At 33.6% G+C, this 11,258-nt stretch overlaps 1 protein-coding gene across 2 annotated transcripts; it reads left to right on the forward strand.

Moving 5' to 3' along the window:
* Positions 1-4,638: 4,638 nt before the first annotated feature.
* On the forward strand, positions 4,639-7,737 carry LOC108466509 (uncharacterized). Of its 2 annotated transcripts, none has more exons than XM_053020792.1 (5): positions 4,639-4,773; positions 5,780-5,909; positions 6,745-6,838; positions 7,176-7,256; positions 7,352-7,737. In XM_053020792.1, the coding sequence occupies exons 1-4, from the start codon at positions 4,686-4,688 to the stop codon at positions 7,203-7,205; spliced, it is 342 nt and encodes a 113-aa protein (XP_052876752.1). In that variant the 5' UTR covers positions 4,639-4,685; the 3' UTR covers positions 7,206-7,256; positions 7,352-7,737. The 2 variants fall into 2 exon arrangements, with proteins under 2 accessions (XP_052876752.1, XP_052876753.1); XM_053020793.1 differs by having other exon boundaries at positions 7,181-7,256.
* Positions 7,738-11,258: the final 3,521 nt, after the last annotated feature.

Raw genomic sequence — 11,258 nt, forward strand, 5'->3', positions numbered from 1 at the left:
TATACAGTTAAAAATGGATACAAATGGCTTATTACAACTAACATAATTAATACGGATGCCAACTTTACAATACACTAAGTAGAATCGAAGACCTATTATACACAATTGTGGAAACTTAAACTACCTAACAAAATAAAATAGGTATGTGGAATGAATCTAAAGAATTCATGCCTACGCTCCACAATTTGAAGAAGAGAAGGAATGTAAGAGACGATCGGTGCCCATTATGTAAGTCAGATGTGGAGCCACTTGTTTCGATACTATAACTTCACAGTTAATGTCTTGCAAGGGCTGGGAGTGGCAAACTCCACCATTAACAAAAATCAGAGTTGGCATAATTGGTTAGTGGAAAAGTTCTTGAGTTATGATTTACTGAAATGAAAAATTGTAGCAATTGCCTACTGGGCAATATGGTACAACAAGAATAAAATTTATCATGAGGGTTTAAAACTGAATGTGTGTGAGGTGGTCTCTTTTATTAAAGCTTACATGATGGAAAATGAGTTGATGGAAAGTGTTATGGTGCCAAAAATAGTAAAAGTGTTAAATGGGAACCACCGATGAAGACACGATTAAGATAAATTTTGATGCCTCTTTTCATCAGGAATCAAACACTTCAAGAGCATGTATTATTGCTAGAAATATAGAGGGATTTGTAATGGCATCATGTATTTACCCGAGTAAAAATATAGTGATGCCTGTAATGGTCGAAGCCTGGGCATGTTTGCATGCTGTCAAATTTGGGGAAGATCTAGGCTTTCGAGATATATGTGTGGAAGGAGAATCCCTGATAGTAATCAAAGGGATTAACGATGCAAAAGATGACAGATCTCACATCAGTAATGTCTTCAAGGAAGCCCAAAACAAAATCAATAATTTCATACACATAAAGTTTTGATTTGTACCTCGTTTGGCTAATAGCACTGCTCATACTCAAGCCAAAGCAAGACGACACCACGAACATCTGAAATGCTAGATGGAGGAAGCCCCGACTTTTTTGGTGGAGTTGATTGAAAGAGAATGAATAGGGAATGAGACCGGGGGTTAAAGAGTGAGGACTGAGATTGGAAATATATCAAGCTAGTTCTGAAGAACTCAGTCATTTTACAGAGGGTTTCTAAAGAGCTTTTAATGTTTTTTCTTTTTTCACCGGAGATGGGTGGAAGCTTTTACCTCTAGTGTTGATGTAGTTTAGAGGCTCATAGGTTAAGGAAATTGATCGAATACCTCTTTTTTAGTTCAGTTTTGGGTTTCCTTTTCTTGCCTTTTGGATAAGTGTAACACCCCTTACTCATATTCGACGCCGGAACAGGGTACGAGGCATTACCGAACTTACCACTCAAACAATCATACAATTCCGAGCCATAAATTTGCTTCCAAATTAAAACCATTTGCATTCAACCAAACAGTCCCTAATATGAGCCTACGATGCCCTAAACATGCTTTGAGAGTGGTCTAAGACTAAAATGACAACTTTGGAAAATTTAGAAAATTTTTCCACTAAACAGGGGTCACACGCCTGTGTGGATATGGGACACGCCCGTGTCCCGACCCCATGTAACTCTCTGATTTGTAACCCATGAAGGCTATTTACCAAGCCATTTGCCACCCTTATTCATACAAACACTTATACCAATTCAATAGTACATATCCATGGCACACTTAGGCAACCAAACATCCACAATCCATGGCTAATGCATATCAGTGTAATACTATCCACTATCATGCTCACAACATTTATCATGCCCTAAATTGATCATGCTAATTTCACATATATAGAGTATCATTAAACTACTTTCATACACTTATTTGTACTTAAGATAGTCATCTCACCAATAAATCACATTTCCAAACATTTCACACTCATGCTATGAATCACATTTAGTCATCTCACCAATAAATCACATTTCCAAACATTTCACACTCATGCTATGAATCACATTCCATCATACACCAAACATATCATGACCATAACACCAAAGACATTGGCACATATATGAATATACTTAGGCTTACAATCATGTTAGCCAAACAAGCCAATTTACATGGCCAAATATCAAATTAATCCTATGGCTATTACAAGCTAATACATTGGCTAGAATCATAATGACACATATAACCAAAAAGACTAAGTCCCTATACATGCCATACTTTCATAATACTAAGATCATCAATACCCAAAATGAAAATTTGATAGTGTGATTCGAATCTCCGACGATTTACGATCCGAGCTAGCTTGGTGACACTATAAAAACATAGAAAATAAATGAGTAAGCTATAAAGCTTAATAAGCTCGTATGCAAGAAATAAGCAACCTTACCATGCATTATAACATTCAGATAATATAACATAATTAAATGTAAATTTACCATAGTATCATAAAATCATTCCATCACTAAACTTGCCTCATTTTCATCATTTCAAACATTTAATAAGCATGAGCTTTACGTACATACCTGAACCATCTCGAAATGAACTTACACATATTCTCATCTTTGACATTCCTGTGAACCACTCAGAATAATAATGTCGGATACTCAGGATTTTTGCACACTAAGTGCCACATACGTAGCCAATGTTACCTCAATCTCATATCATATAATCGCTCGCTCTCGAGCTATAGACGGGCCTGCTCACACAAGCTGTCAAGTATCCGCAACATACGCTGATATACTTAGCCACCGGTAGGACGTACAAGACCAACACCCGGATCACATAATCACATAACACATAATGGTCCTAGTGACATGTCATTTGTATCCTACCCTATTTCTAAGGGTCAAACGGGGTTTCTTACTTGTCGATTCATCGTCGAACTCATTTGTAGAGTTATGCTCATTCACATAATCAAACATACAAGTCATACAATATTAAAGAATTTAAGTACAATTATTCTAAAGCTTATTTTTAACATACGAACTTACCTCGGTACAATAATGGCTAATAGTTTGATTTAGTCCACGACTTTGTTCTTTCCCCGGTCTAGGTCAGAACCTCGTCTTTCTTTATCTATAATAACATATTAACTTATTCAATCATCACATTGTTCAATTTAATCCCAAAAACACCTTATGGCAAAAATTACATTTTTACCCCTAACTTTTCAACTTTTTACATTTTAGTCCCTAGGCTTGTAAAATGGTTTTCATTCAATTTAATCACACCTAAACTTAGCCAAACTTATTTCTTACTCATAACAGCCCACATTTTTCATTTATTCACATTTTTACACACATTTTATAACTTTTACAAATAGGTCCCTATTTGACATTTTCATCAAAAATCACTTGGTAAATGTTGTTTATCTAACACCAAACATGCATTTTCTACCATTAAACATCAAAATACACAAATATTCAACATGGGTAAAATTTTAGACTTTGATTTTCTTTCAAATTGGTCCTTGAAATAGCTAGATTAGGTTGAGACAACTTCAAAAACATAAAAATTATGAAAAACGGGGCAAAAACGGACTTACAATCGCGCTTGAAAGCTTGGAAAAACCCTAGCTATGGAGGCCTTTGGAATTTTGGCTAAGGGACTAATTATTTTTGTCTTTATTAACCAAATGACCAAAATGCCCTTCACTTAAAACTTCGAAATTTTATCTAACCATGTCCATTTTTGTCCAACTTAAGGTATAATGGTCTAATTATCATTTAAGGACATCCAATTTAAAATTTCATAACAATTAGACACCTCTAGCTTCTAGAACACACATTTTGCACCTATTGCAATTTAATCCTATTAGTCAAATTGGACACTCAATCTATAAAATTTCTTAACAAAATTTTCATAGAATCATTTAATCATACTGTAAACCTTAAAGAAATAATAAAAATAAATATTTTTACTTTTAATTTGTGATATCAAAATCACTGTTCTAATTTGACCCTAAAACGGACGGTTACATTAAATATTTGACTGTTTTCTATTTTTTTTTTAATGGTTTTAATGGTATGCCGCTTGGGTGCCCAATAGGTGGCGAACAAGTTCTTTGTCTTAGGTAATAGGATTGAGGCTGTTTGATTTCTTTAATTTTAATACATCAGTTTTGATTAAAAAATTAGAATTAAAATTATACTTAAATATTATATTTATTTAAAAAATAAAATTATAATTTAATCTAATTGGGTTGTAAAATCATACTTTATTTAATCTTAGATATTTTCCTAAGAAAATCAATTGAGATTTCTAAAAATGTAATTAAATTTTAGATTTAAAGCCAGTAGTTAAAATGATTTAAGTGATCACAAACTCTAGAATGACTAATTTCTATATACAAAAAGGTATTTTACTATTTCATTAGTAATTCATTCAATAAATAATTATAAATATATATTTTTATTCATATTATGACATAATCTTTTAAATAGTAAATCCATTAAAAAGTATTGATTTTTATATAATATTTAAACTATCCATGACTCTTAATCATTAATATGAAAAATAACACACATCCAAATAACTAAAACATAGAATTAATCAATACAAAATACAAACAAATAAATAACCAAAATATAATTAAATAAAACTCATAAATGTTAACACATGATTCCTTTAAAAAATGCTGTTAAATATAAATAAATAACTTTAGGCATTGGCGTATGGGCATATTCGTAAATAAGTTAAAAACTTGAATTTCAAAAATTAATATACCTATTTTCCGGGCATGAAAATTGCACATGAAGTTTTTACTTTCTTTACTTCCTTCTTTGATTTCTCTCTCTAGATATCTCATGGCTTCCAGCTTCGCTCCCGTTTCCATATTAGGTTTTTCATTTTTAATCTACTCTTTTTCTTCTTTAATTTTCATTTTAGGTTGTATTTCCTCTGTTTATATTAATTTCAATTCCAAATAAATTTTCATTGAAAAACTTGATAATCTGAATTATCAATTGCCGCTCTCTCTCTTTTCCCTCATATATCTGGTGCATGTTTTTATCCGATTTTTATTTGAATTATTTGAGATGTCAAACATGTTAATGATTTTTGGTTTTCTGTTGATGAAGTAAATAATAGTTGATTAAAAGAAGTAAATGGTAGAAAAACATATTAATTGTTTCATATAAACGTAAAATCTGACATTTAGGTAGACATCTATTCTATAATTATAAAATGAAATATTTGCCTTCCTGTATAAAAAGCACTACGTTGCAAGTTAAAAGCAAGTAGTAATCTGAATTAATTGAGTTGATGTCGTTAGATAAAGATCAAGGAGTGAAGTTCTTTAAGAAATGGAAAAGACTAGATGTAGATATGCTAACAGTTTGTTTCTCGATTTGGCGTGTTTCTTTTAATTTTATTTCAAGTGATTGTGGTTTGAAATAACTTGCTTATGTAGCTACTGCTGATATATACGAATACCTGTGTACTTCCTGTCTTATTCTATGTGTTTTACTGATTGTTAATGGGAATTTGAATTTTTGTAGGACTGGAAGTTTTTTGTTTGAGTTTATTATTTTTATTTGAATTACTGAATATTTTCATTGTTATAAAAATCTATGGTTTTTGGTTTAAATTGCCAAAAGGAGGAAGATTTAAGGATCAAATCCATAAGTTATGAAAGAATGTCATCCATATTGCCAACAACCAAAAAATGAAACTAAGACATGGGATAGATCCTAGGAGGAGTAGTTTTACTTTTTCATATTTCTTTGGCTTTTTAACTACATTGATTCATCTTGGTGCTTGTGATGGATTGCTATTAATGAAATGCTTTGTTATCAAGATTTTGCTGTCATTCACAATTTATTATCGTTTCTTTCTCGGTTTGTAGGTTGTTCTTATCTCAAGGCTAATGATGTTTGGTTCACTAAGTCCAACAACTTCCGGAAAACACCCAGTTTGGCAGTTCGGAGGAAACTAATTCCATCAAACCGCCAGTTTTCAGTTTGTGCAGAGTATTGGTATGTCCTTTTGGATTTCAGTCCATGTATCTAACGTAGATGCATATTCCTGTTTCTTATAAGAGTATGCTTATCAGGGCTAGCTGAACTTGTGATTACTAGTCATTGTATCTAAGCCCCATCTCCCTAAAGGCATTGGTTTTAGGTTTGAACTAGATATGCTTCTTATTGAATGATGCACATGCCAAACCATTTGTCTTGCTAAACCAACTTGCTTTAAAATAAGGAACTGGCAAAACACACTTCCAAAGAAGTTACACACTTTGAGACTTAATAGTGAAATCTCAATATAAAATTTGAAATTCAATTGCCAAATGCCAAAAATCAAGTCACAATAGCAATATCTAAAAGCCTTAAGGTCATTACAGCACCATCAATAGAGTTCCTTTTGCTTCATTGTTGAGATCCTTTAGAGAACAAAGTTATTTGAGATATTTCCACCAAAAGGGATATAAAAAAACTCAGCTATTAGTACCCAGTGGTTATTACGTCGCTTATAGGATGATTTCTCTATTAACAGAAGCTTGATTTTATTGTTTACTGTCAAAAAGCTTGTAAACGGATGCTGATCTTTAAGTATGTTTAGACGTACTTCAAGTAGGATTTTTCCAATTGCTTTTGTTGATTTTGTCTTATAGAATGTTTTCTCTATTAGCAGAAGCTTGATTTTATTGTTTACTGTTAAAAAGCTTGTAAATGGATGCTGATCTTTATGTATGTTTAGACTTACTTCAAGTAGGATTTTTCCAATTGCTTATGTTGATTTTGTCTCAAAAAACAGTGTTGCTTGTTTCTTATTTGTTCTCATCTTTGTTGTTCCCTCTGATATACACAGTGATGGCAGTAGGGGTGGAGCAATTGATTTTGCTGCTGGTTTTCTATTAGGAGGTGCTATATTTGGAACAATAGCATATGTTTTTGCTCCACAGGTGATTAATATTTGTTTTCGGGTTAATTTCCTGCACATATTTAAGATATCCAATTGAATTTGACTCAAAATGTCCCTGTAGTGGTGCATTTGTGTTCTGGAGAAATTATTATCAGATATGTTAACATTAATAGTGATGCAGAAAAATCAACTTGTAATGCTCATCTGTCTTGACTGAATCCTATTATACTGTTGTTTTACATTTTCTTCTTGTCTTGTCATATTTTGCATGGCTGTTATCTGCTGTTTTGTGTCATGAATCTATTTTTTTGGATTTTTTCATTTAAAATTTTAGATATCCAGGTTGGATTCTCAATTCTTAAGTTGTATTGATTTAGATTAGAAGATCCCTGCTAAATGAGGATTAATACGGATTCTGGACGGCAAAACGACTAATTTACTATGATGAAGGTTTAGAGGTAATTAGCATCTACTTCATTTGCAACTCTGTCCATTGTCAAATGCTATATTATCTTGATATAAATACAGAATCTTTCTTGCTCATTGAAAGCAGCAAACCAGGCAGACCCTGAATAAAAAAATCAGTCAACTCAATTCTGCCATTGACAATGTATCCTCACGTTTGAGAGGTGGAAATAATTCACCCACAGTCCTGGCTGAGACTGAACCTGAAGTAGAAGCTACCATGTGAGACGTGTTTGCTACCTGGTCATAATGGTCAGTTCCAATAATTTACGATTGCACCTGTGCGTCTATAATGAATTCTGAATTTGCATGGTGTTTGGAAGTTTTTATATGGGATTGGGTTATGCAGTTTTGATATTATTTTATTTTTTGTTGTCTTTCTATTGTTGGGTGCCAAAACACTGAGTATAATACTCGAGCACCTAAATTTCATTTTTGAGAATGCGAATTAGAATAGTGAATCGTCTATTTTTATTTTCGTGAGTATTGCCATGTCAGCAGCAATAGCATGACTAGAGAAGCCTTGAAGTGCAAAGGCTCCTTGATACTATTCTTGTGCAGTTTGATAGGAAAGGATGTTATTATATGAGAGTGAGGGAGCTGTTGAGAAACTCTGGTGACTGTAGTCAACCGGTGATATGTTGGTGACAAACACAAGAGAAACAAGGCTAAGGAGCAAAGGCTGTAGCTAGGGCACGGAAAAGAGAAAAGAAAAAGTATCTGGAAGTAACTTTCATTAAAATGGTAAAAAAAGAAGGTATATTTTAAATTGCAGCCACAATATATTTATCATCAACAGTTTAGTCCTTAACCAACTAACCAATTAGCAGTTTCTAGTTAGATTACAAACTAAAACACTAACTAACCAGTAACTATTAGCTAGCCTGTCAACACTCCCCCTCAAGATGGAGGGTGATAAAGATCCTTGACCCCCACCATGGATATCAAGTACTTATGTTGTTGGATTCCAAGAGCCTTTGTCATCACATTTGCAAATTGCTCAATGGTATGCACATGTTGCCCCCGAATCAACTCATCTCGTATATTTTCTCTTACGAAATGGCAATTTCAATGTGTTTATTCTGCTCATGGAACACAAGATGTTGCTTGATTGTCAAAAAATAACAAGGCTGAATCGAATTTATCAAAACATATTTATTTTAAAATGCCATTCAACCATACTATTTTAGCAACTATCGACGCCATACTCTTATACTCAGCTTCAGTTGATGAACATGAGATTGTGCTTTGCTTCTTTGACTTCCAAGAAATAAGTGAATCCCCAAGTTTAATACAAAACTTGGTGATTGATCTTCTAGATATAAGACATGTAACCCAATCAGAATCACAATGGGCAACAAGTTGTGCTATGTTTATCGCAGCCAACAAAATCTGTTGCCCCGGGTTTTTCTTTATGCATCGAAAAATCTGAAGTGCTGCTTCAAAGTGGGATTTTTCGGGTTTTTGCATAAATTGACTAAGTGTTGAACCTCATATGAAATATTTGGCCGTGTATTTGTTAAGTACAACAATCAAACCATAATTTTTTGATATGCTGACACTTCTACTACCAACTCATCATTACAGCCCTTTAAATGAACTTCTTATTTTGCTCAAGCGGTGTGTTGGCCCATTTTGCTTCTCTTAACCCAACATTTGATATTAACTCCAACGTATATTTTCTCTAATTTAAAACAATGTCCTTACTTGACTATGTTATTTTAATGCCAAGAAAATATTTCAGTTCTCCCAAATCTTTCATTTTAAAACTCGATGGAGAACCTTCTTTAACTCATCAATTAGCCCAATTCATTTCTTGTAATCAACAAGTTATTGACATAAACAAGTAACACAACAATATTATCACCTTGTTTTTTTTTTTAACAAAGAATAATTGTGCTTGCTTTAAACATATCTACCATGTAAGAGGGCCTTAGTTAGGTTCAAATTCTATTGTTGAGAAGCTTGTTTCAGACCATAAAGGGACTTGAGTAAATGATAAACCTTATGCTCCCCCTCTTTACAAAAACCCTCTGGAAGGTCCATGTAAACCTCTTCATACAAGTTGCCTTGAAGGAACACATTATAAACATCCATTTAAAAGAGCGACATATCACCCACAAACAAATGGACAAGTTGAAATTTCGAACAAGGAAATTAATTACTTTTTTAGAAAAAGTGGTGAATCCCCATTCGTAAGGACTAGTTTACCAGGTTGGATGAAGCTTTGTGGGCGTATCGTATCGCATACAAAACTCCATTAGGGATGTCACCTTTTAAACTTTTCTATGGCAAGCCATGTCACCTTCCTGTTGAACTTGAGCATAAAGCATTTTAAGCTATTAAGAAGCTGAACATGGATTGGGTCGCTACTGGCCATAAAAGGTTGTTAGAATTGAATGGAATAGAGGAGTTTTGAGCACAAGCATATGAGAATTCTAAGCTATACAAGGAAAAGACCAAGCGTTGACATGATAAAAGAATCATGTCGTAGCAATTTGAACTCGGATATCATGGAGCTGTTAATATCAAGGATTTGAAAACGGGAGTCACATTTAAAGTTAATGGGCAACGTTTAAAGCACTATTGGGGTGCCCATGTGGATAGAGACATTCACTCTATTGATCTCTGAGATGTAACACTCCTAACCTTTCTCCATCATTGGATTAAGGTCACAGGCATTACAACCAATAAGAATATTTAGTTACATTACAAACGGTAGTACAAGCTAACTAATATAGTTATAACATCCAAGGCCAGATCATGCCAATCTAAAATTTCATAGGAGTGTTGTATATGGAGCAATATATGCTAATCTAATATTTCCATAATGATGTCTTGTACAATCAAATAACTAATCATGCTATGCAATGCTAAACTTGGTTTTCTACTGTCTACACTCTCGTCACTATTTATCCCTTCTAGAATGTCAGAATTTGGATACATACAAGACTATTCCAATTATTAACATCAGATTATTGGTCTATACTCCGTTTATAATTATCTTTTTAATTTATCTTCGATTATATTAGCAGAATACACTTAATATGAGTTTGTTAATTCATTCCAATTCAAAGTAAAAGTTACTCTTACAGCCCCTATTATAAGTCTACGGGACCTTAAAAGTAGTTTAAAAATAGGTAGGGACTAATTTGAAACAATTCTTGAAGTTTAGGAAATAATTACAAAATTTTTGTTACAGGGGTTACACACCCGTGTGGCCAGGCTGTGTGCCTCACACGACTGAGACACACACACTCATGTCTCAGGCCGTGTAACAACCAAATAGGGACACACGCCCGTATGGAATGCCCCAGGCCGTATGACTCTTGAAGTTGGGACACATGGTCGTGTCTCAACCCATGTCCTTGCCCGTGTAGTTCACTGACTTGGGTCACACATTCATATGTGTTGCTCGTGTGTGACACACGCCCATGCGGCTAGGCCGTGTGCCCCTAAAAGTATCTTAAAACTCAAGTTTACCATTTCCTACTTACTTGGAAACTAAGCAACTCAATTACCAATCGATTAACCTACTCAAAACATGATTAAACATGCCCAAAATACACCAAATTCATCACCTAATATGCCTAACCAATGTATCATCATTGGTACCAAATTTTATATGTTCAAATATATCAACACATCAAACATTCAAGACTTTCGTTCATATCACATTTACCATAATTGGACTATCACTTAGCTATTTAAGCTACTAAACTTTAATCTAACACATACCACATATAAACTAGGCTAACATTCCAACATAGCCTCAACCACAACCATATACACATTTAAGCATCATTTCATTAGCAACTAAGAAAACCACACCTTATAAATAATATCAACCAAAGACTTCCTAGGTACATGCCATTACAAAATGAAATATCACCACACTTGAGCTTAGGATTTGTGATTTGATGTTAAGTCAGCAATAATTTGAATAGTACTTAGCCTGCGTACGGAAAACAAAATCGCATGCTGAGTAAAACTCA

Source organism: Gossypium arboreum, chromosome 2 (assembly GCF_025698485.1).
Source record: "Gossypium arboreum isolate Shixiya-1 chromosome 2, ASM2569848v2, whole genome shotgun sequence".
NCBI classification, from domain to species: domain Eukaryota; kingdom Viridiplantae; phylum Streptophyta; class Magnoliopsida; order Malvales; family Malvaceae; genus Gossypium; species Gossypium arboreum.

What these genes read in the sequence shown, in the direction of transcription:
- LOC108466509 (XM_053020792.1), top strand. Translation starts at nt 4,686, where the DNA reads ATGAAGTTTTTACTTTCTTTACTTCCTTCTTTGATTTCTCTCTCTAGA. An exon ending in CGCTCCCGTTTCCATATTAG is followed by an intron (nt 4,774 to 5,779) that starts GTTTTTCATTTT and finishes CTCGGTTTGTAG; the next exon opens with GTTGTTCTTATCTCAAGGCT. An exon ending in TCAGTTTGTGCAGAGTATTG is followed by an intron (nt 5,910 to 6,744) that starts GTATGTCCTTTT and finishes TGATATACACAG; the next exon opens with TGATGGCAGTAGGGGTGGAG.